Source organism: Salmo trutta, chromosome 7, assembly GCF_901001165.1.
Source record: "Salmo trutta chromosome 7, fSalTru1.1, whole genome shotgun sequence".
Classification (NCBI taxonomy): domain Eukaryota; kingdom Metazoa; phylum Chordata; class Actinopteri; order Salmoniformes; family Salmonidae; genus Salmo; species Salmo trutta.
In genome coordinates, this window is record NC_042963.1 from 11,986,137 (window position 1) to 12,012,046 (window position 25,910).

Consider the following 25,910-nt stretch of genomic DNA (forward strand, 5'->3'; position numbering starts at 1 on the left):
CGGTGACGCCGACCGCCGAACACCGCCCGAACAAGGAGAGGAAATGACTTCGGTGGAAGTCGTGACACTTACAGTCCCTTCCCAACGACGCAGAGTTTAAAAAAATCTAAAAAGAAAAATAGTAACACAAGGAATGAAATACACAACAATGGAGCTCCAGTATATACAGGAAGTACCAGTACCAGATCAATGTGCAGGGGTACTAGGTATTTGAGGTGGATATGTACATAAAGGCAGGGTAAAGTGACTAGGCATCAGGATAGATAATAATAGGAGTCAAATAAAGAACAGAGTAGCAGCAGCAAATGATGAGTGTAAAAGTGTGTCTGCATGTGGGTGTAGTTGGAGAGACTTTTATTTCCCTCACCAACTTTAAACATCAGCTATCTGAGCAGCTAACCGATCGCTGCAGCTGTACATAGTCCATCTGTAAATTGCCCACCCAATCTACCTACCTCATCCCCATACTGTTTTTATTTTATTTACTTTTCTGCTCTTTTGCACACCAGTATCTCTACATGCACGTCATCATATGCTCATTTATCACTCCAGTGTTAATCTGCTAAATTGTAATTATTTGCTCCTATGGCCTATTTATTGCCTACCTCCTCATGCCTTTTGCACACACTATATATAGACTTTCTTTTTTCTACTGTATCATTGACTTGTTTATTGTGTTACTGGCTTGTTTGTTAACTCCATGTGTAACTCTGTATTGTTGTCTGTGTCACACTGCTTTACTTTATCTTGGCCAGGTCGCAGTTGTAAATGAGAACTTGTTCTCAACTTGCCTACCTGGTTAAATAAAGGTGAAATAAAACAATTCAAAATATGTGTTTCTGTTGTGTCGGTAGCCTGGATGGCAGGGAGCTCAGCCCCCACGCACAGTGATGAAGGTGGATCAGGAGGCAAAGAAAAGACCAAGGGCCAAAGTTGGAGTTTTACAGAACTTTGTCGCATCTTCAGGTCACCAAGTCTTCAAACCTCTAAGCCAATAGGCTCTTTGGAAGGGTTGACAGAGAAAAGCCTGTATTGAGACCACAGGAGGCTGCTTAGGGGAGAAAGGCTCATAATAATGGCTGTAACAGAGCAAATGGAGTGGCATCAAACGCCTGTATTTGATACCATTCCACTCCTCCACTCCGCTCCAGTCATTACCACAAGCTCGTTCTCCCTAATTAAGGTGCCACCAGCCTTCTGTGGTTGAGAGCCACCAACAGATGTAAATACCTGAGCTTGCTAAACTTCATTGGCACTTTGATTGGAACCAGGGCTATGGACAGATGATTGACCACAAAATCAACAATTTGCAATGGCCATCTCAGTCTCCGGGCTTGAACTCCATTGAAAACCTGTAGATTGAACTGAAGACCACAGTCCATAAGCATAGACCGAATGATATAAAGGATCTGGAAAGATTATGTATCGAGGAACGGTCTAAGATCCTCCCTAAAAGGCTCAGTGCCGTTATCGTAGCAAGGGAAGGGTGTTGGAGAATTGAAAACGGGGGTGCCAATCATTTTAGCAAGGATGTTTTTGAGAATTTGGTTTATAACCTGTTAAACAAAATCTATTTATTTCAGCAATTTTATTAATAATCTTTTGTTTTGTATACAACATCGCTCAGTATTTGTATTGTTTATTTTATAAAGTCTTTTTTGCTCATCTTTATCAAGGGTGCCAGTAATTCTGGACCTGACAGTACAACACTGTAACACTGAAATAACTGGAAAAGAAAGAGTCAAAAGATCATTTTCACAGAAGACGCATTTGGAATTAACTGAGGATTTTTGTGTACATTTTTTACCAAAACGTGAGAAAACTATTTAACTGTTTTGGGTGGCGACTAGTGAGACATCTGATGTTTGTGTGTGGTTAGGATAATTCCCAACGTGTGCGCCTGGCATTGGAATGGAAAATGATAGCCTTGGCCTGTATTAATGAGTATGTGGTCTCAACACAGGTGTACACATCAATTAGTGGGTGGCAACACAGAGAGATTTGAATTTGATCTTTATATAGGTTTAGTGGCTTATACCAGCTGGCGGGCTGCCAGGAGTGGAATGAACGGTGTCTTTATATCACGGACTACACAAAATAACAACAAGAACACCAAAGGCACTTTCCACTCAGCTCTCAGGTGTGCACACAACGGGAGTTCACATTATTACACATACACAAAAATAAGAACGAGGCGGGGTTGGTTCCTGAAGAGGGGTTGAGAGGTAGTGTGTCCCTCCATCTTTAAGTTGACATGAGAGTGTTTTGCGTTAGAGAGCTCTCAGAGATGAATAAGTAGTCAAAACAGTGATGTACTTGACCAGGCCAGCTTAGTGGACAGTGGAGGTACCGTTTAGATCAATGGTCCTCATTGTTGAAGTCACGCAGACTTCAAAAGCAGTGGGCCTCGCTCTCAGGGGCCTTTCCCAGCACCGAGGCTCCTCCACACCGAACCCTACACCCCACTCCACAGCCGCACAGAACTGTTTATAAATATGGCCACTGTTAAACAAATCAGCTTGTCTCTTCATGCAGCATGGAAAGTTTCGCTCACAGTCATTGACATTTATCTCTCGCTCACACATCGAGTGCTTGAACACTCAGCCTGCTTAACACCGCCGACATTTAGACAAAAATATTCTGCAGTAAAAAATGAAAAGGAGTTTTCTTTTTCTTGCTTTTAAAATTGTGCAATTCAAACACTCAAAGCTGGGTGGATGGATTCATCCGCTGGTAGGAAACTATGCAGCACAGTTGCGGGGCGCGTCGGGCGCGTAACCTTACAGCCTCGACAGGAGGCGTTCGCATGGGAGCGACCGCTCGCTTCCCAAGATGCAACTCATCAACAAGGCAGCCTTTTGTGGAGCCTCACAATCAACAAAGCGGGAGGAGAGATCAAAGGGTCACGTCCAGGGAAAATCTAATTATAACTGACATTTCCCATCTTAAAGGGAAGCCCTTCAGAAGAGGTTGGTGGCCACCGCTTGGCTTTGGAGCCCGCTGAATGAGCCGTTGCCCCGCGTTACCGTTTTCGCGGGGAAAGCACGCCAGCGACTAAATGACTGTTTGTCCAGCATCTCAAGAGCTGGTTCTGCCTGAGTGCAGAGACAGAGGAGGAGCAGGGGGAGGATCAATCGCTCAGGTCACCCCAGGAAGACTCCAGCTTCAAACAGGAAATGCGGTCTCACACCAAGCAATAACACAGTTTACCCTGCTCTACATTCTCCCTCTCTGAGAAGGTAGCAGAGGTTGCTTACCAGATTATGTCACAAGAATACAAACACTTTTTGTTTGTGTTATTTTTTTTATCTTGCATTTCCAATGAAAAAGGAAGATATTAGAAAGTTTTATTACAGTGGCTCATGTATCTCTAAAAGTCAGGGCCCGATTCAGACTTGAGTAGACTTAACACAGAAGTAAGTAAATAAAACACGGACTCAAGTCAACTTTTTTTGTCTATATTAAGTCAACTTATCTCAAGTCTGAATGGGGCCCATAATGAACAGTATATCTGTGAAAATGTGTATATTATGAGAATGATGGCATCCTGAACATTGTGTTTCAAAATTGCAGAAAAAGGGACGGAGTGGGAGATACCTACTCCAGAAACTCGGTGATGTACTTGCGACTACATTTGGACCAGGACCAGGGGCTGGTGTCGTAGTTGAGGGTGGGCGCCATCACGTGATACTGGTGCTTCATGCCTGCCTCCCTGCATTTGGGGTTGTCATCGTGGGGCATGTTGAACCTGCCGGGGGGGGGGATAGAATACAGTCAGAGAGAGATTAGGGAAAAGGGGGGATGGCTGCTAAATGGATCAGCCCTAACCAGGGGGATGAGTGTCAGAAGGTTTATAATCAGCCATTTTTAACAACGGATGACCTCAAACCTTTTGTGGACTTTTTCAGGCCTGCCCCATACCACACACACTCACCACACACCCACAGAGAGAGAGAGCACACATGCATACGTGCGCTAACACACACACTTCCCGACCAAATCATATGGCTTCTCCCACCTGTTTTCAAATGCCTCAGTAAAACTCCACCCGCCAGAAGGACATATTTTAATGCTTTCCTGATCTGTATATCTGACCACCATAATTCCCTCACTGCACTGCCCACATACAGAACACACCACAGCATCTCCCGCTCACCTCCCCGAGATCAGGGGTCAGCTTCTCAAGGGGTTTAAGGCTGAGGGAGATGGGAGGCCATCCATGGACTTCAGGTTCTGAACACTCAAATAACATCAGCCTCAATCCCGACCACTGACTATGATATGTAGAACTAGAGAATTGACATGGAAACACACTCACCATCAACCAAGCAATGGTCTTCATCGAACTAACTACCGGAACTAAGATATAGAGACGAAGGCCTATGAAGCGTTGCATCTGAGATTGAATTCATTCTAGCCAGCTGAATAGTGAAGAGTCGAATAAAGTGGCTCATCTTTTTTGATGTCCAGAATAGTGCTGCTGGGCTGTGCTGTGTTGATCTGAGCGGATGTCCTGACCTACACAACTAGCTGTGTGTGCTGTGGTAGTGGAAGGATGAGTTCGGCCTTAATCTGCACACACACACACACACACACACACACACACACACACACACACACACACACACACACACACACACACACACACACACACACACACACACACACACACACACACACACACACACACACACACACACACACACACACACACACACACACCTGCGTGGTGTTTACTGCAGGATGTGAGCCTACTGTATGGCTGGGCTCTCGGCTGGGGCTTTGGTCTGACTGCCACACAAAGAAGGCAGGCCTGGCCCAGGTTCTGACCCTGGCATGGGGCCCACCCTACAGGGGCCGGCGGGGGTGGAAGGGGGTTGTGGGGGCCGGCCGCTCAGGGCCTAATTGAGTGCTCTGAGCCGCAGCCTGCCCCTGGCCTGTAATGAGGTCCTCACACACCGGGAGAGCCACTGGCTGTTACTGAGAAGCGCATGCATGAGGGCATTGGCTGGAATACTCAGAACGGACTTCATCTATTACGTTGATGAAGTTGTAAATTACGACAGAGTGGGAGCTACTGTAGCTCTCTGTATGTCTGAGAGAGACATATGCGGTCTGAGTTCAATCAGGAAAATGGCATCTCTGGAGGGAGATTTGCTGAAGTAATGTGCACTTAGATCGTAATCTTCTCCAGCTATAGTAGCGTACTGCAATACTCTACTCATACAGTCAGACTCCTATTATTGAGCTGCAATGAACCAGGCTTCATCCCAAACAGATGACATCATCATATCCATCCCTCCAACTTCTACCAAACAAAACATCTATAGAACGACTCTAGAAGACAAATCAAGTTTTTTCTAGACTTAACACCCTATAAATAACAGTGAGAGTAAGGGAGTAACTTCTCCAGTGAAGAAGAGGACCTGATGACTTTCTCTCCATATGGGGGAGAACAAAAACAAGACTTAATAAGTCTGTGGGGACTGCAGCAACAGGCTTTGTCAGCACTCTGACAGAGAGAGAGATCAGCAACGTCATCACAACATCGCTGCAAAATCACAGCCTTGTCACTACAGAGACGGAGCTTTGGGAGCCAATACGCACGCGCGCGCGCGCACACACACACACACACACACACACACACACACACACACACACACACACACACACAACAATCTCGTCCCTCTAGATTTATGGCCTCCAAAATCCAAACCTCATCCAATCAGCCACTCTGCTTGTCCACTGAGCTGCCAGTTTCCTTCCATGGCGCGGTCTTTTGCATATATTTCTCGGACATGAAAAAAGATAGCCTGTCTTCCATCCATAGCTCTAATGACTCATAAAAACGTCTGAGTCTAAGACGGCAAGGACTTGGTAATATTTGACAATTAAGCACTTTCAACATTATTAAGCCATGTAAGTATTACTTTTGTATTAATACCAAGTGACTCCACCACACTAGCAGAGCCCAAAGTGGCTATTTGTACCAACACATTTCCTGAGTTACTGTATATGAAAAAGGCCTCCTATCCATTAGTCTGAGCTAAGGGTTCTGTTCCGTTATCTGCAACATTGTGAGAGCATTGGTTTGTTCCACTACCTGGCTGACACTCTGTTTCTCAGAGCGTTACACACTCAGGAGAGGGTCTTGTGAATATAGTCCAGCGATTAAACGCACCAAGAGGCAAAGCCAACTGCCTGTCCAGCTGTTTGAACTTTAGCATAAACAGATCCACAGAAGAGGGCTGGTTTCCCCTCGCTAGGCCCAAAGAGCCAGCCCTGTCTCTGGAGGAATGTGTGAGGAGCAGCACTGGGTCTCAGACAGACGGTAAGCCAGCGCTGGTTAAATAGTAGACAGAACACATGTTGGATTATTTTGACCAATTGGGTTGCGTGAATAACCCAACATGTTGGGTTGATGGAAATACCCAAACATGGGTTAATTTAACCATCAGTTGGGTATTTTTGGTGGCATAGTTAAGTGGGCTTCAGGTAGCCTTGTGGTTAGAGCGCTGGGCCAGTAACCGTAAAGGTTACTAGATCAAATCCCCGAGCTGACAAGGTAAAAATCTGTCGTTCTGCCCCTGAACAAGGCAGTTAACCCACTGGTCCTAGGCCGTCATTGTAAATAAGAATTTGTTCTTAACTGACTTGCCTGGTTAAACAAAGGTAAAATAAAACTTTTTTTTCTCATGCTGGGTTCAGTGGGTTGACCTAGCAGCTGGGTCTTTTTCAACAATTATTTTCAGGAGGCGTAGCTTTAATTAAGAAAGATCTTTTTAGCCACCTGTAACATTACTAAGATTATTTATTACATATTATTATAATTATTGTATCCCAACAATGGAAGTCATTTTTAGCCACCCATGAGAGTAAATGGCATTCCTGTTCATCTGGTCTGTTGCATAGTTATCACTTGTTAAGGTCGAACACTAACATTTTTGTAGCTTCAATGACAATTGCAGAAGTGTATGACTGTCTAATAGTCACAACCCTACGCCACCAGTCTTCTGATCTGACGCGCTGGTTCATATCTCAACAACCCAGCAGTTTTTAAAGAAAACAACCCAACCAAACAATCCAACCAAACAACCTAGCAGTTGGGTCAACCAAACAACCCAGCAGTTGGGTCAACCAAACAACCCAGCAGTTGGGTCAACCAAACAACCCAGCAGTTGGGTCAACCAAACAACCCAGCAGTTGGGTCAACCAAACAACCCAGCAGTTGGGTCAACCAAACAACCCAGCAGTTGGGTCAACCAAACAACCCAGCAGTTGGGTCAACCAAACAACCCAGCAGTTGGGTCAACCAAACAACCCAGCAGTTGGGTCAACCAAACAACCCAGCAGTTGGGTCAACCAAACAACCCAGCAGTTGGGTCAACCTAACAACCCAGCAGTTGGGTCAACCAAACAACCCAGCAGTTAGGTCAACCAAACAACCCAGCAGTTGGGTCAACCAAACAACCCAGCAGTTGGGTCAACCAAACAACCCAGCAGTTGGGTCAACCAAACAACCCAGCAGTTGGGTCAACCTAACAACCCAGCAGTTGGGTCAACCTAACAACCCAGCAGTTGGTTCAACCAAACAACCCAGCAGTTGGTTCAACCAAACAACCCAGCAGTTGGGTCAACCAAACAACCCAGCAGTTGGGTCAACCAAACAACCCAGCAGTTGAGTCAACCTAACAACCCAGCAGTTGGGTCAACCTAACAACCCAGCAGTTGGGTCAACCTAACAACCCAGCAGTTGGGTCAACCAAACAACCCAGCAGTTGGGTCAACCAAACAACCCAGCAGTTGGGTCAACCTAACAACCCAGCAGTTGGTTCAACCAAACAACCCAGCAGTTGGGTCAACCTAACAACCCAGCAGTTGGTTCAACCTAACAACCCAGCAGTTGGGTCAACCTAACAACCCAGCAGTTGGGTCAACCAAACAACCCAGCAGTTGGTTCAACCAAACAACCCAGCAGTTGGGTCAACCTAACAACCCAGCAGTTGGGTCAACCAAACAACCCAGCAGTTGGGTCAACCTAACAACCCAGCAGTTGGGTCAACCAAACAACCCAGCAGTTGGGTCAACCAAACAACCCAGCAGTTGGTTCAACCAAACAACCCAGCAGTTGGGTCATCCTAACAACCCAGCAGTTGGGTCAACCAAACAACCCAGCAGTTGGGTCAACCTAACAACCCAGCAGTTGGTTCAACCTAACAACCCAGCAGTTGGGTCAACCTAACAACCCAGCAGTTGGTTCAACCAATCAACCCAGCAGTTGGGTCAACCAAACAACCCAGCAGTTGGGTCATCCTAACAACCCAGCAGTTGGTTCAACCAAACAACCCAGCAGTTGGGTCAACCTAACAACCCAGCAGTTGGGTCAACCAAACAACCCAGCAGTTGGGTCAACCAAACAACCCAGCATTTTTTAGAGAGTAACAAGCAACAACTGGCCAGAGTAGCTGGAAGGGAAAGCTGTCACTTTTAGTGATCAGGGGAGGCAGGAGAGAGGGAGAGGGGGAGGGAGAGAGTTAAAGTTAAAGACAGTTTGCATCCCTCATAACATACCCAGTTTTGTCATGGTGATTTGGGCCTAATGTTTAGAATGCATGCAGTCTTATGAGAGATTGGGTCATATGCTGTGACACAAAGCGGTTATTCATATGGCTTCTCTTTCCATTCACACATGTGGTGACATCTGTGTGTTGTGGAAACAGGCCTACGCTGGGAGCAATGTTATCATAACAGTGCTATTACACAGTAATTATGCAGTGTAGTATGAACACATTGTGATGAGCTCTATTTTACACAGTTCAGGTAGTGTTATCTTTCTTTACGGGGTAATGTTTAGGACATTCAGTCAGCCCCTGAAAACCAATATTATTCAGCCTTTGATAATGAATTGTGCTCTGTCCCCACTAAATGAAATACATTTAATATGTATGTACATGTACTTGTCCCTACAATGACCACCTTCCATCTCGACGCCTAGTTGAAAGCAATGGCTGCCCCATGCAGAGGCCCCCGGTCCACCACATCTAAAGCCCAGGCAGCAGTGGCTTTCAGACCCAGCTCCTCCTCATCCCCCTGGCTGCCTCTACAAAGCTGGAACACCTACAGGGTTAAAGGGATCCTTCGGGATTTTGTCGTTTGAAGGATGTTGCTAACTAGCGCTAGAGCAATTGCTAACTAGCGTTCACGCAATTACTGGTATCTGCTACTTCCAGTCATTGCCTAATGCTAGTTAGCATTGGCTCGCAAAACTACCTCTAACTTCCTTCATACTAGACACAAAGATATACAAATGGTATCCACAAGTTCATCTGACTCTGGGGAGGTAGATAAAGGGTATCATTGCCAAAATCCTGAAGTATCCCTTTAATTCAGGGCACTACACTAGGAAATTAAGACTAGCATGTTATTAAACCTCTTTTTTTCCTTTATTATGTTTTGCACCTGCATGTACACCCAGGATAATAGGGCTTTGTTGTGCGGGGCCGGGACAGGCCCCAGGAGCCCCGAGAGGTAGGCCCAGGAGGGGGCAGGCCCCAGGGGCCTGAGAGGTAGGCCCAGGAGGGGGCAGGCCCCAGGGGCCTGAGAGGTAGGCCCAGGAGGGGGCAGGCCCCAGGGCCCCGAGAGGTAGGCCCAGGAGGGGACAGGGTGTTGAGGGGGGTAGAATGTACTTACACTAGTGATAGGAAGTTCGACTCTTTTTACTGATTCAGATCTTTTCAACTCCTTCAGTAAAAAAAAACCTAATCATTCACCTAATTTCGTTCATTTGATTCGGTAATGCCAAGAGCGTGCAGGACCACCTTACCAGTAAACAATGAACTAAAAACTTGAAAGACTCATGATTCTAAAAGCGTCTCATTTATCATAGGGCTCTTTTTGAAGCTGTCATTTGTGACTGAGACTTACAAAAGTGTGCTTCAAACAATGTACATTTGTGATGGCTAGGGATACAAATAACATTATTTCTCGATACCTTTAAAACGAGCCTACACAGCCTGCCTCTGCTCAACAAACTCGAGAACGAATCGTTTGGGGGGCTGCTGCAGTTCGCGAACAGTACAGTATGTGCTTATGGACTAGATTGTGAACAACTCTCGACTGTTGCGAGGAAGATAAGCACATACTGTACTGTTCGCGAACTGCAGCAGCCCCCCAAACGATTCGTTCTCGAGTTTGTTGAGCAGAGGCAGGCTGTGTAGACTGTGTCTTGGTTCTACAAAGCTGTGTCAATCGATAACATTCAACAATCAATGAATTACATTCATTCTTTCACCATGAGATTAATTATCAGTTCTACGTGTCTTTTGCCTTCTCTATGCTGCCTGCAACATGATCTATGGTAAACAGTTGGTGGTTGGAGCACGTCTCTGGAGCCGCTGAGCTGGGGGAGTGCGTAATAATCCTGCTGTAGGTTTCATTTCGGCCAGCCAGCAGGTCAAACGAACGACTAAAATGAACGAGTCACTCGGTAAAATGAATCACGACTCTCGAAGTCAGTTAAAAAGAGTTGTTCAAAAAGAACGAATCGTTCGCGAACTGCACACCAGCAACTTACACATGGCCCAGCTCGTGAGCGATGGTGAATGAAGCGCTGAGTCCGTTCTCTTCACTGATAGAGCAGCTCCGGTACGGGTCACACATGGTCCCCAGCTCCGCCAGCCCTGGAAGGTCACACAGCGGCTTGAATGGACGGAGAACAAAAAAACCTTCCACTGCTACAGGCGATTAAGCCATCAAACGTATGTTTCATAAGAGAGATCAGTACTACCCTCCATCCTCCCTCTCACTACACCGTTCTAATCGGTCACTATATTAGCTGTAAGCTCCTGAAATAAACTCATTACTGTACATTAGCTGACTGTGGAACATTGAAACAGGAGTGGAAAGTTAACCCGGAGTCACTGAAGGTGACATGGGCACAGTTAAATCTGAACGTGAAGCCGTTTGTTTACCCAATGTGTCACACTTGTCTTTCGCTCGGCAGATGTCTTCCCTGTGAGAAGACACAAGCACAAGCAAAGGACACCATTATTCACCATCTCCATGCAGTTGTGTGTGTGTTAGGGTAGTGAGACAGTACAGTTCAAAGGTGAAATAGCAGTAAGCACCTTGTTATGAGGAGTGCGGTGTCGTGGTGGGAAGGGTGACTGTCGTCCTGGACATTTTGGGTCTGTTGCCAGACACAGAAGTTGTGGAGGGTAGTAGCAGCATTGAAATTGATCGAGGGCCCATCCTGTGAGAGATGACATAGAGACATTGGTGAGGATTTGAACAGGTGTTCCTAGCTATAAAAAAAACTACAAAATGTAACCATGTATCTGAAAGTGTCAAGTATTTCATCTGAGTTAGTTATCTGCCATTACAAGGCCATGTGCTGAATGCTCCTCAGTCAGTCCTAGTTAAATCACAGCTGTTGTAGTAGCACAGGATAGTAGCATCCGTGCTTCTTTCACATGCATTGCTTGCTGTTTGGGGTTTTAGGCTGGGTTTCTGTACAGCACTTTGAGATATCAGCTGATGTACGAAGGGCTATATAAATACATTTGATTTGATTTGATTTTGAGGAGATTTATCTCAAGGCTTTCCTCTGAGTGCAGTGTCCTTCTGAAGGGCCACAGAGAGAGGCTGACGTCAGCTGTCTCAGGGGGTACTCACTCCCTGCAGCCCTCCGCGCCTGTTCTCACCTGTTCATTGTGGATGACGATCAGCTTGACAATCATGATGTTGATGAGGTTTCCTACACTTGGGTCGCTGTAGACCGCAGCAACCTGTGACAAGATGAACACACAGGCAAGAAACACAAATGTCTACTAAGGGTACAAAAACAGACAATAGGTACATGGACTAATGTAAAGAGAAGTATTACTTTGAATGAGAGTAGGTCTAGAGACCATGTTCCCGAAGGCTTGACCAAAATAACAGGAACAGTTGAAGAAAGGAAGGAATGCATATTGTTATTTTATTCCTACTGAAAACCTCCTACTACCCCCTACTGAAAACCCCCTACCACCACCTACTGAAACCCCCCCATTACCACCACCTACTGAAACCCCCCTCATTACCACCACCTACTGAAAAAAATTATAACAATAACTGCATGAAATGAAATGTATGCATTCACTACTGTAAGTTGCTCTGGATAAGAGTGTCTGCTAAATGACTAAAATGTAAATGTAATTCCTTTGGGGGGGAGTTGACATTTTAACAAAATGTCAAAATTTTAGCAAAGCTTGACTTGTGTGTATCCCACTGCTCCTTGGACAAAACTGTTTTGTGTGCATTTCTTTTGGTTCAGCCCTGTCAGTGTGGGTCACTATCCTCCTGGGGCTATCCTAACAGAGCTCTGACAGGAACTCATTAGCCCTCTATAAACATTTAGCTTGTCAGTGCCTGGGGGGCTGAGTGAAGCAGATACCTCCTCTGGTAGGGGGAGAGAGAGCGCATGAGAGAGAGAGAGACAGAGAGAGAGTGCAAGAGAGAGACAGAGAGAGAGAGTCAGAGAGACAGAGAGACAGAGAGACAGACAGACAGACAGACAGACAGGCGGGCAGGCGGGCAGGCAGGCAGGCAGACAGACAGACAGACAGGCAGGCGGGCAGGTGGGCAGACAGACAGACAGACAGGCAGGCGGGCAGGCAGGCAGACAGGGGGACAGACTGATAGAAAGATAGACAGGGGGATAGACAGGGGGACCCCGACTGCGTGCTGTAGCCTAAACTACGGCTTCACACTGGTATATAAATGGACAGACAATCAAGGCTGTGATACACTGGAGGAATGTGTCTCTGTAGTCAGTGTAAACACTATGACATCATATCAGAGGGCTAGCAGCCCACCCATTAGCCCCCTTCTCCACTAACAGGCACAACGTGCTGTCACCATGACGATGACGGATCAGTCTTGGCTGATTTCCCTGTTCTTGTTTAAAATGCTGGGTCTGGTTTCTGTTGGTTTGCTCGGAGCGTGGCAGGTCTTTTTGATTGAGTGGCCTTGACAGGTTTTTCTTCAACAACTGTGTGCACGTGTGTGTATGCACGTATGTGTGTGTGTGTTTGTGTGTGTGTACAGATGTAGGATCTTAATTTGAACCAGTTTGCTACAGCAGGAAAATTCTCCTGCAAAAACAGGAAATGTGAATTATTATTTGGATTATATTTCATGGACATTTTGTTTGGATTGATACATTTTCTGTTAGGGCAAATCAAGTCTGCAATTTTCAAGTAGAAATTACAAACTTTAGAAGCCTTTTTAAACCTTGAATACACTATAAGTGTAATTCCTGCAACAACAAGATGATCAAATTAAGATACGGCATCTGTATGTGTGAAAATGGTTGTGTGTACAGCCATAAGGTCATTCATAATGTTTTTAAGGGCAAATGCAGAGGCCCATGTGTTTCCAAATACATATTTGTATTTGTGTGTTTGGGTTGTTAACCCTGAGGTAACCCCAGCATGTGGTAATGTTAACCAAACTAAAAGCCAATACGATCATAAAGAGTTGAGTCAGCTCATTGAACCCCCTTATGAGCCACATCTCTGACTGTGCAGGAGAGCTTGCTATCAGGGTAACACTAGGAAGAGAAAACTGTCTATCAGCATTTCTGTCTAGCATTCTTAGGGATTCAACATACTGTTTACATACAGGTAAACACAAATCCAAGTTGTATCGTTTAGCAGAATTTGGCAAGTCAAGGCTTCCAGGGTGTTGTGTCTCTCTACTGTATGAGTGACACACTGAACAATACTGTATGCATCTCCTTTGTGTAAAACATAGTTAATGGGTTAAACCTCAATCCACATGGCTGAAAACTAATTGGCAAAACCCAAACAGACCATTACAGTGTAATATAATATACACTCAACAAATTGGGAGACACAACAGCGATCTTGACATTGATTAACAAAGAGGGGTAATGATTGCAGGTGAAAACTGTTATCCTTAGATAATGAAAACAGGGTACAGTAAAAGTCAACCAAGCTACCAACCAGACACCAATATCACTAACCAATAAGTAAATGACTTTGTACCACAGAAAAGTCACATTTCCTGAAATCCGAGTAAGTTACAGCAAAGAACAAATCTAGATTCAACAATGTGTTTTTCATAATAAAAAAAAATATTTTACTTACTACTGACATGATTGTTAGGATGTAGTGCTCGAGGTTGCGTCCGTGGTGGCGCGCCATCTTGACGTCAGCAGTCAGCATCAGTTCCACGTAGCGGGGGTACGAGAGGAACCTCTTCTGCCTGGACGGGGCTCTGTGACGGGGCTCTGAGGAGTTGGTGGTGTGGTTGTCTATCTCGTAACCAGAGTGGTGGATGTCCATTCTATCTCTCAGGGAATCCAACTCTTCTCCCATACTCCTATCGCTCTGAAGATTGACAACTGGCCTTTCCGATCCTTCCCCTGTCGGAAAATAGAACCGAGTAACAGAGTAGAATAATCGGGTTGAAGGACTTATAATAATAGGAACAGACTTGGACCTGAGTGTAACACGATAAATTATTTATAGAATACAAACAAACAAAAAATACCGGACATACACCTTTTATTTTACATCTACTGGCATTTCATTCCACAGTATTACATGTCTGAAGCTAAAGAGAAAGGCCTCAGCTTAGCCACATTCCACTGACATACAGTCATCACCACATATTGGACTTTAAACAAAACCAAAACGTTCAAGGTTCTGAAGAAAAGTTGTAGTGAACGACACAGGGTCAGTAACAGAGGTCTGAGGGTTAGAGCTTGAAGGTCAGAGAAGCTACACTCCCTGAGCTTCAAATTCGACTTCTACAAACACAGAAAACCACACTATTTCTACTGCTGTCTCTGCATTCAACAGGGGCCCTCCACACAAGAACATGAAGTTAAACCACTTCACTTAAACCACAGCCCGTATATCACAGCAAATGAAAGGGCCACTAAGGGAGGACAAGTTGAACAGAACAGTACAGCTGAAATGCAACAGATACTAGATTCAGACAGTTATATTCAGGCCAAAGGAGAAAGACCTTAACAACCTCAAAAGGTAAAAAACGGTATGGAAAGCAGCCATATTCTCTGGCTACATGTAGTCCATTGGCATCACTTCCAACCCTTTTCTCTGTTAGGTGGACCTCAGATGAACTGCACGTGTAGCACAGCAGAGCTCAGTCAGCGTGAGATGAGAGATTCCTTTACCATGATGACAGGGAAGGTAAAGAGAGGGAGAGAATAGGAGGAAAATAGAAAAGAACCCTTAGGACAACCTAGAGAGAGAGAGAGAGAGAGAGAGAGAGAGAGAGAGAGAGAGAGAGAGAGAGAGAGACTGGCAAAATTTCTATTGGCTATATTAAAATTGTTTAATTTGATCCTGAGTGTAGGTTATTTCCCTGACATCTGGAATCAAGGACTCATAACCCCAATCTTTAAGAATGGAGACAAATTTGACCCTGACAATTACAGAGGCATTTGTGTGAACAGTAACCTGGGGAAGGTTTTCTGTAGTATCATCAATGTAAGAGTTCTAAACGTCCTTAATAAGCACAATGTCTTGAGTAAAAGCCAAATTGGATTTATACCAAAACATCGCACAACTGATCATATTTACACCCTACACACCCTGATAGATAAACATGTCCACCAAAATAATACCAAAATATACACTTGCTTTATCGACTTCCAAAAAGCATTTGATTCTATTTGGCATACAGGACTGTTCTACAAAGTTATTGAAAGTGGTGTAGGGGGTAAAACATATGACATAATTAAATCAATGTATACTGGCAATACGTGCAGCATTAAAATTGGTAAGAAAAGGACAGAATTCTTTAACCAGGGGCGGGGCCTTCGTCAGGGTTGCAATCTGAGCCCTGCACTCTTCAATATTTACATTAACGAATTGGCCACTATTCTAGAAAAATCCTCAGCCCCTGGTGTTAGTCTCCACAATTCAGAAGTTAAATGCCTACTCTTCGCAGATGACCTATGCCTGCTGTCACCCACAGCACCTGGCCTACAGCAGAGCCTGGACCTGCTAGAGCAGTACTGCCAGACCTGGGCCCTGGCAGTAAACCCCAAAAAGACTAAAATAATGATTTTCCAGAGAAGATCCAGATCTCAGGGAATTAGACCAAAGTTCTCAATTGGTACAAAATATATAGAGTACTGTACACACTACAATTACTTAGGTTTAAAAATAAGCTCAACTGGACACCTTAATGAGGCAGTGAATGAACTGAGAGAGAAAGCACGCAGGGCATTCTACGCCATTAAAAAGCAAATTCAAATTGAAATACCTATTAAAATTTGGCTAAAACTAATTGAATATGTCATTGAACCAATTGCACTTTATGGCAGCGAGGTGTGGGGTCCACTTGCAAAACAAGATTTCATCAAATGGGACAAACACCCCATTGAAACCCTACATGCAGAGTTCTGTAAGATTCTCCTACGTGTCCAGAGGAAAACTACAAACAATGCATGCAGGGCAGAATTAGGCCAATATCCACTAATAATAAAAACTCAAAAAAGAGCAATTAAGTTTTGGAAACATCTAAAATACAGTGACCCCCTCTCATATCATTACCAAGCCCTGCAATGCCAAGAGCTGAGCAAAGAAAAGAGTCCCCTCATCCAGCTGGGGCTGAGTTCACAAACCTGTTCTACTAACACACTGAAGCCTCAGGACCAGAACATCCAATCAATCAGAATAAACCAAATTACAACACAGTCAAAACAAAACTACATTGCTTATTGGGAAACACAAGCACAAACACAAAGCAAAATGCAGTGCTATCTGGCCCTAAATCGACAGTACACTATGGCTAAATATTTGACCATGGTTACTGATCAAAACCTTAGAAAAACCTTGACAAAGTACAGGCTCAGTGAGCACAGCCTTGCCATTGAGAAGGGTAAACACAGGAAAACCTGGCTCCCTGTAGAGGAAAGGCTGTGTAACCACTGCACAACAGCAGAACCTGAGACGGAGCTGCATTTCCTGACAAAATGTCAAAAATATAAAACAATTAGAGAGTGTCATTTCCCCAAATTTGAAACCCTTATTCAAGGTTTAAAAGACCTCTCTGATGAGGATAGGCTACCCATCCTGTTGGGGGAGGACGCAGAGAGCTGTGGGTTGGCAGCACACTACATTGCTGCCTGCCATAAGTTGAGGGACAGTGTCTGACAGACCAATAAACCTGCACATGTCCTCAACTGTATGATTATTGTTATTGTTGAATGTATGGTTATATTGACCGTTGGTTATTGTTGTTACTGTTGTCCCGTTGACAATTTTGGATTCTCATTTTTATTTATTTTTATATTGTAAATATCCAAAGTAAGCTTTGGCAATATGTACATTGTTACGTCATGCCAATAAAGCGAATTGAATTGAATTGAGAGACACACACACAAAGAGAGAGAGAGAGAGAGAGAGAGAGAGAGAGAGGGAGAAGGAGAAGGAGAGAGAGAGAGACACACACAAAGGAGAAGGAGAGAGAGACACACAAAGAGAGAGAGAGAGAGAGAGAGAGAGGGAGAAGGAGAGAGAGAGAGAGAGAGAGCGAGAGACACACACAAAGAGAGAGAGAGAGGGAGAATGAAAGAGAAAGAGACAAAGAGAGAGAAAGAGAGAGAGAGAGAGAGAGAGAGAGAGAGAGAGAGAGGGAGAAGGAGAGAGAGAGAGAGAGAGAGAGGGAGAAGGAGAGAGAGAGAGAAAGGGAGGAGGAGAGAGTAAGAGAGAGAGAGAGAAAGACACACAGAGAGAGAGAGAGAAAGACACACACAAAGAGAGAGAGAGAGAAAAGAGACAAAGAGAGAGAGAGAGAGAGAGAGAGAGAGAGAGAGACAAAGAGAGAGAGAGAGAGGGAGAAGGAGAGAGAGAGAGAGAGAGAGAGAGAGAGAGAGAGAGAAAGAGAAAGAGAAAGGGAGGAGGAGAGAGTAAGAGAGAGAGAGAGAGAGAGAGAGAGAGAGAGAGAGAGAGAGAGAGAGAGAGAGAGAGAGAACGGGAGAAGGAGAGAGTAAGAGAGAGAAAGGATAAGAAGAATATAGGAAAGCACCCTGAGGCCAACCTGTGGAGGTAAAGGAAGGGAGAGAGCTTAATTATGCGTATCTATTTTGTCTGAGAACAGGGCAGTTTCCTGGGATACTTTGCTGTTGAGGCACAACAGCACCAGGGAAGAGAAGCTAGGGCCAGGGTTGTGGGACTGTGGGGGGCTTCACTTTCCGCCCAGGCAAGCTCCCGGCTGCCCACAAGAGGCTACATTGTTTGGGAGATGCAGCAGTAGAGTTCAGCTGCAGAGAGTCGTACACACCCCCAACCCAACCCTTCCCCACTTCTGAAATAACGGACCATCTCAGTGAAAGACAACGTGCTGCTACGGAAGGGAATATTGGTATCACATTAACAAAAAGCATTCAAGAGCCGAGAGAGTAAAGAGAACATGCATGACATGGATGCAATTTTTTGGTCCAAGATCAACAATGTATCTGGATGGATTAAGTTTGGCCAGGTATATGTAGAGTACCAGTCAAGTTTGGACACACATACTCATTCCGGGGTTTTTCTACATTGTAGAATAACAGTGAAGACATCAAAGCTATGAAATAACACATATGGAATCATGTAGTAACTAAAAAGAATGTTAAACAAATCAAAATATATTTTATTTTTGAGATTCTTCAACGTAGCCATCATTTGCCTTGATGACAGCTTTGCACACTCTTGGCATTCTCTCAACCAGCTTCATGAGGTAGTCACCTGGAATGCATTTCAATTAACAGGTGTGCCTTGTTAAAAGTTCATTAGTGGAATTTCTTTCCTTCTAATTGCATTTGAGCCAATCACTGCCCTGTGTATTGGGAACACTGCCCTGTGTATTGGGAACACTGCCCTGTGTATTGGGAACACTGCCCTGTGTATTGGGAACACTGCCCTGTGTATTGGGAACACTGCCCTGTGTATTGGGAACACTGCCCTGTGTATTGGGAACACTGCCCTGTGTATTGGGAACACTGCCCTGTGTATTGGGAACACTGCCCTGTGTATTGGGAACACTGCCCTGTGTATTGGGAACACTGCCCTGTGTATGGTACCGTCATTCGGATGGGACGTTAAACGGGTGTTCACTATTATTCTACAATTTAGAAAATAGTACTACTTTGAAAATTCCATATGTGTTATTTCATAGTTTTGATGTCTTCCCTATTATTCTAAAAAGTACAAATAAAGAAAAACCCTTGAATGAGTAGGTGTGTCCAAACTTTTGACTGGTACTGTATGTTGAAAAGTACACCATGCATCAGGTTTTCTGCATTTGCGCTGATTTATAGCCACGTGTGCTGAGATGTCTGACTCGGAATGAGGACTTGTAATTTTTCTGCTGCCTCACAGCTGAGGTAAGACCAATCTCTATGGACAGACAAACCGTCCTATCAGAGAGAAAGAGGAAGACTAGAAGACTGTGATCCAAGCAGCTGCTGGTTATATTAATTATTTATCATATTGTTGTCCTGCACTGAGATCAGTACTGAGACTGCATCAAAATACAATACTATATCGTAAAGTGTCTGCCAGGCATCCATGGCAATAGACAATATACTGCCCAACACACTTGATTTCCTACCAACTGCTTTTTACTTCAGTATCCCGATGAGGAAGTTACTACATATACTATACTCTGTTTACCTCTGGTTAGTGCTGAGCGATTAGTGCTTTTTGAGGTTGGTTCGGTTTGAGTTCGATTATTTAAAAAATTATCACGGCTTTCAATTTTGGTTATTTTTCACGCTAAATGCACTATGCATTATGTGGCTTTAATGCTGTAACAACACAGAATAAAATAATTAAACAAAGTCCCATGATGGTAGTGACTGCCCATTACTGCCTATCACTTATTAACCATCATTTATTCACTTTACCTTAATAAAATATTTCAGTTGTAGTTTTGATGACTTTATTATTTAATTCCAAGTCATCATCTCATCTCTATAGAGCTGCTGCCTATGCTGTCTGACAAAATCACTATTTTAGTAGTTCTTCAAAGTAAATATGGCATACTTTTATGACTGCTGAATATCAACTATCAATCACTTAGATCATGTATTTCCAGGTAGAGATACCCCGCGAAGCAACTGCTCTCTATCCCTATCGGTCACACGTTCTTCTGTGTCTTCTTCCCCCAGACCGTACCAGTAGGCGCATAATATATTATGGTCATTGTAGTTAATTACCACGTTTTCTGCAATAAACTAGGTAGAATATTGGTCTGTTGGAAACTATAACCTCCCATCTCACAGTTCGGGCTGATATAGCTCTAGAAAAACTGTGCATTGAGCTCACAGAGAAAAACGAACAACACTCAAATAACTGAACCAACGTTGGTCAATTAGTTGTTAAAAAATGAAAAATAACCAACGTTTCGGTTAACCACTTAGCACTACCTCTGGGTAACCCTGTCATAGTGAGTGTCACCTTGTGGTCTGAGCCACCAGCTACTCTATCAAACCACCAAGACAGAAAGAGACTGTAAGGACGATAGAGAGGGAGCGAAAAGAGGGAGCGAAAAGAAAAGGAAAACTCCAAGATCATTCGAGCGATGCCCCTGGCGCGGCGGGCACACGAGATGGAGCGTGACACCCTGGCACAATGGCACACAGCTCCTGCCGCCGTAATGCCCTACCCCGTGCCAGCGGCAGGCGCCTGTGTCAGCGCCAAGCCCATCAGCCGGTGCCCACTGCCCATCCACACAGCAGCTGAGGCTGCTGAGCCGTGGCGAAGGATTCTTTTTCCAGGAACTAGAGTGAAAGAGAGCTCCAGAACGCCACCAGACAGATTTCTCACTGCAGAGCAGAGTGGACAATCCCGCATTGTGGAGAAGGAGAAAGATAGATGTCCACTAGATGTTTTGATGTTTCTATGTAGTGTGAAGTGAGAAGCGAATAGGGTGGAAGTGGAGTACAGTAAGTTGAGGAGCAAGAGGAGGAAATATGGCCAAAGTAATAATAGCCTTTAAATCACATTAGATTAGCTACACAAAACCTTTCCGAATTCGCCTTACAGTCAAATCCCCTCTCTCACTGGCCGGTGAGCTGCTACTTACACTGTGAGAAGAATAGTTTGGGCTGGCCCTGGCCCGATTCACTCACAAGACTAAAAGTATTCTCTGAAAAAAACCAAAATAGGGGAATTTATCTCTCAATTAAAAAACTATAAAACATGTAGAGATATTTATCAAACATTTATTAAAAACTTCTGCCAGATGTTTATAAAACATAATTAAACATCCATAAATCCCCTCTTCCAGATAACTACAGCAGTAACTCATACTAGCAATGCAGCCCAACACATAATGACATTGCAGTCCAGCCCTACACTCTTAGGAGTAATGGGGCCTGGAAGAACCTTTCGGAGTTCTGAAAAATGCCCTCTGAAAAGTGTTTGAGGAAACCCTGTGTAAAGGTTCAAACAAGAACCTTTTTGTAACGGGAGGGGTTACATTTTTTACCTTTTTAATAATATATTGTAAAGGTGTCAGCCTATCAGAAGATTGGAGGCGTGGCTTATTTGAGGTGTGGCTTTCAGATAGTTATTTTTGGCCACCCGTTTGAGTCAATGTCATTCGTGTTCATATTGTTACGTTTGTACACTGCAAACTTCAATTTCCCTTAAATATTTATGCAAATTACATAGTCTAATATAATTTTAACATTGCTGATTATTTAAAGTAATAAAGTGGTAACTACTCCAACTTCGGGATTTGCATAGGCTCTTGAGGAACTCATACACCTCTGTAAGCCCCAATGAAGCTACAAAATTGTCAGTGTTCAACCTTAACATGTGATGACAATACAACAGAACAGATGGACAGCAATGACATTTACTCTTACAGGTGGCCAAAAAAGATCTATTTGAACATCACGACCCTTCTAAGCTACGCCTCCAGTCCAGGGTTCTTCCAGGAACCCTTTGCTACATTGAAACATTAAAGGATCCTCCAAGAACCCCCCAACTAAACAAAGGTGCAAATACAAACCATTGACCAGCAATGGTTCCTTGAGGATCTCCAGGGGTTCCTTGAGGATCTCCAGGTATCCTCGAGTCACCACTAATTCTAAGAGTGTATAATGGCACATATTTCTGTAACACGTGCCATCTATAAATACAGTGTTTCTGTTGGCACTTATGTACTCATACATGTAACTGAGGAATCAAAAGCATTTTCTGGTACAATGCCTGCCTTTACAGAGCAGGAAACGGTGGGAATTTCTAATTTCTAAGCACAATAGCCCCCAAAAAATGTACCCATATCAATTATTTTGGTTTACAATCCTTTTAGAGACATTAAAGCAATAGTACATCACTTCAACGCTTGGTACCAGATTGTTGTCCCTTTTTTTTTTACAACATAGATGTATCTTTCAAGCAGGATGTCAACAAACATGACGTTCTCCTCCACTTCAGCTGGACTAAAGTCAATTTATATTTATACTACGACCTCTTTTCACTCTTGTTCAGAAGTGTCAATGCCAAAAGGCCAACAATAGGAAACACTGATTTCATTGTTCAGCTAATTAACATTATTCAACAATAACCCACTGGGAGAGAAAGAGCTCTGTCACTTGGGTGCCAATTACGGTGACAGTATAGCATAGTGTATCTGTAGCATACCTTACACCAAGCATAGGTCATGCCTGGGCCAATCAGGGGTCAGGTCGATTAATGGACAGTACAACATCCTGTAGACCCCCACAGACCTACAATTAAGAGCAATTCCTGTGGCTGCTGGCTAGACAGAGAAAGGAGGGCACTAATTGTTGCTGAAGAACGAAAGCTTTTAAACCTGGCTGCATGACCCTTGACCCGCAGAAAGAAAGATAGCAGGTTTCACACACACACTGTCTGCCCACAGTGGTGTTAATGTTACTCTCCAGATCCATGGTAAAAGCCATAGGGTGGCCAGGGGGTTAAGGGTTAGAGTTTAGGTACCAGATGGCCAGGGGGTTAAGGGTTAGAGTTTAGGTACCAGACTTTCTCAACAGGGAATCCCATTCCTCTGCTCTGGAGTTCAACAACAATGACGCGACAGCTAGGAGCCATCTCTACCTCACACGATAAGAACAGTGAAAGCTGCCAGACATTCCTTGCTTCTCTCATGTTGATGAGACAGCGTAGCGATGATGGTCGGTTCATTTCTGTTAGCTCTGTTCTCTGGGGAGAGTGTACAGTAAAGACGAGAGGGGCTGCAGAAAACCGCACTCGTAAAACCACGGCACTGAATCAATTACCTCAAAGCATCTGGCATCTACTTTCCCTTCAGCTTCTAATGAGGACATGAGCGCTCTTTAGATGATGGGAAGTACATTTCCCCCGCGATGTGTCTGAACCCCTTTTTAAAATGAGACGACAGCAGCAACATCTTGGATTCCACTCTCCATCCATATTCCGCTGGTCTCAATTCCCCAAGATCAAGTAACCTGCATAGACTTTCCAGACATAACAGTAACATTTCAACCACTTGTTTTGGTGCCTTAAGGAATTCTAGGTGGACAGAGGAGCTGGCCTACACCCGTCCTCCCATTAGGGTCCGTTGTGTCTCAGCCTGTCCAGGGCCACGTTGTGGGGACCGTGTCCCTCACCTGTTAGCACCTCTCACCTCTGACAACTGCCACTATAATAACACTATAATAGAAAACTGCAGGTCTGATGGATCCATCTGTTCAGACAGAATACCAAAGAGTACCTCGGCAGAAGATAGCTGTTAGAATTTGAACACCCGACAGCGCAATGAGGGCTCTATTATTGCTGAAGTGCAGAACTGGTGTCCACTGATGTTTGTTGATACTAACTATAACATACTGGTTCACAATTACCATTGGCTAGGTGGGAGAAGCATCACAGCACTTCATATCTCAATCGATAATAGACAGAGGCACAATGTTCACCAAATGGATCATCATGTCCGATATTTTTCTGCCCCAGCTACGACACAGTCTACCTTCTCCTGTGTAGATGTACAGTTGGAGTTGAGGATGAAGACTCTGACGTGGATTGAGGGGCTACAACAGATAGAGACACAGGTGTAGAGGGGAGGAGGAAGGCAGGAATGGCACAGGCTCCCTGCCTGTGCCATTAAACCCCTACAACTCATCGAGAACGCCGCAGCCCGTCTGGTGTTCAACCTTCCCAAGTTCTCTCACGTCACCCCGCTCCTCCGCTCTCTCCACTGGCTTCCAGTTGAAGCTCGCATCCGCTACAAGACCATGGTGCTTGCCTACGGAGCTGTGACGGGAACGGCACCTCCGTACCTTCAGGCTCTGATCAGGCCCTACACCCAAACAAGGGCACTGCGTTCATCCACCTCTGGCCTGCTCGCCTCCCTACCTCTGAGGAAGCACAGTTCCCGCTCAGCCCAGTCAAAACTGTTCGCTGCTCTGGCACCCCAATGGTGGAACAAGCTCCCTCACGACGCCAGGACAGCAGAGTCAATCACCACCTTCCGGAGACACCTGAAACCCCACCTCTTTAAGGAATACCTGGGATAGGATAAAGTAATCCTTCTAACCCCCCCCTAAAAGATTTAGATGCACTATTGTAAAGTGGTTGTTCCACTGGATATCATAAGGTGAATGCACCAATTTGTAAGTCGCTCTGGATAAGAGCGTCTGCTAAATGACTTAAATGTAATGTAAATGTCGGGGGGCCGGTGCCAGGGTTTAGAGCGAGACCGGCACATGTAGGGCAGACTAGGCTGGGCACACAGATGAAGAGAGAAACTTGCTCATCTCCTCTCCTCTCCTCGTTCAGCGATTTCAACCCCTCAGTGGGTTGTCTCATCCTCAGCCACATTAACAGAGACAACAAGCACTCCGTCAAACAGATGAGCCCAGCAGAGTTCAAACACACACACAGTCTGTGCGTATACTTACTTACACACACGCACACTTCGCCACGCGCACACACGAACAAAGCAAACATTTGTACACACTCAGTCATTGAACAAAGCACTGCCAGATACTCATTTCAGGATGAGCAACACTAGCGGCTCCATGGTGGGGGGGCAGGAGGGAGGCGCAGAGTGGCAGGGCCTAAGCCAGGGATCCCCAATTATATTCAGCCAGGAATTACATTCAGCAGTGGGACGGTTTATGCTTGAGCGGATGGTTGGGTAGGCGGAACATAGTTACAAATCATTTGTACACTGCAAATTGACTGCAAGAATCCCAAATATATATAGTATTTAACAAAAACAGAATAATTTCCAACCGTGATAACATGGGATACGATCACGTGCCTCTCTATTTATACAGGGGACTACATGGGAACAGATTTCCTAAATGAAAATAACTTTCCGCTCATTTCCTGGTTATTTTACAGACTTTAATGCCCAACAACAACAAAATAAATTGGCAACTTTGGGGGCCAAATCAAATTCGGCCTCATGGGCCACCTATTGGGAAACCCAGGTCAAAGTCCTATGGAGCCAGACGACATCCAAAAGCTCCAACACCTATCCGAGCCAGACCCTAAAGGTGAAAGAGGTTGTCTGACCGATAACCATCCATCCATCACACCATGCCTACCTCTGCTGACCTCATTCCCAACACGCCATGAGAGACAAAAACAGCTTCAACTGAGAGCGTAAACAGATGAAACGGAGGGCCAAAACCTCTAGGGAAGAACCCAATGTCAAATCCCCTCCAATGAGCGACTCCAAACAAAGGGTGACACAAGCGCGAGGTCACACACAACACACAACAAGTGCTTCCATTCACATACATGAAAGCGCTAAAGAACAGCGAGTGATTCAAGTCAGCTAGTTCAATAACCGGACGTACGGGGCAGAGCACGAGACAGCATTTCCCTGCGATGCTTTGTGCCAGGGAAAACCACAAGCCCGCA

At 44.7% G+C, this 25,910-nt stretch overlaps 1 protein-coding gene across 1 annotated transcript in view; it reads right to left on the reverse strand.

Annotated features, from left to right (window-relative positions):
• LOC115196943 (A disintegrin and metalloproteinase with thrombospondin motifs 20) overlaps positions 1 to 25,910 on the reverse strand; it is a 135,119-nt gene that overhangs the window by 94,533 nt on the left and 14,676 nt on the right. Inside the window, exons 4-9 of the mRNA XM_029758000.1 lie at positions 14,151 to 14,428; positions 11,703 to 11,786; positions 11,127 to 11,251; positions 10,971 to 11,011; positions 10,574 to 10,679; positions 3,602 to 3,748 (exon numbers count right to left, since the gene is read on the reverse strand). Of these exons, the coding sequence (XP_029613860.1) occupies positions 3,602 to 3,748; positions 10,574 to 10,679; positions 10,971 to 11,011; positions 11,127 to 11,251; positions 11,703 to 11,786; positions 14,151 to 14,428 (781 nt within the window). The remainder of the gene's footprint in view (positions 1 to 3,601; positions 3,749 to 10,573; positions 10,680 to 10,970; positions 11,012 to 11,126; positions 11,252 to 11,702; positions 11,787 to 14,150; positions 14,429 to 25,910) is intronic.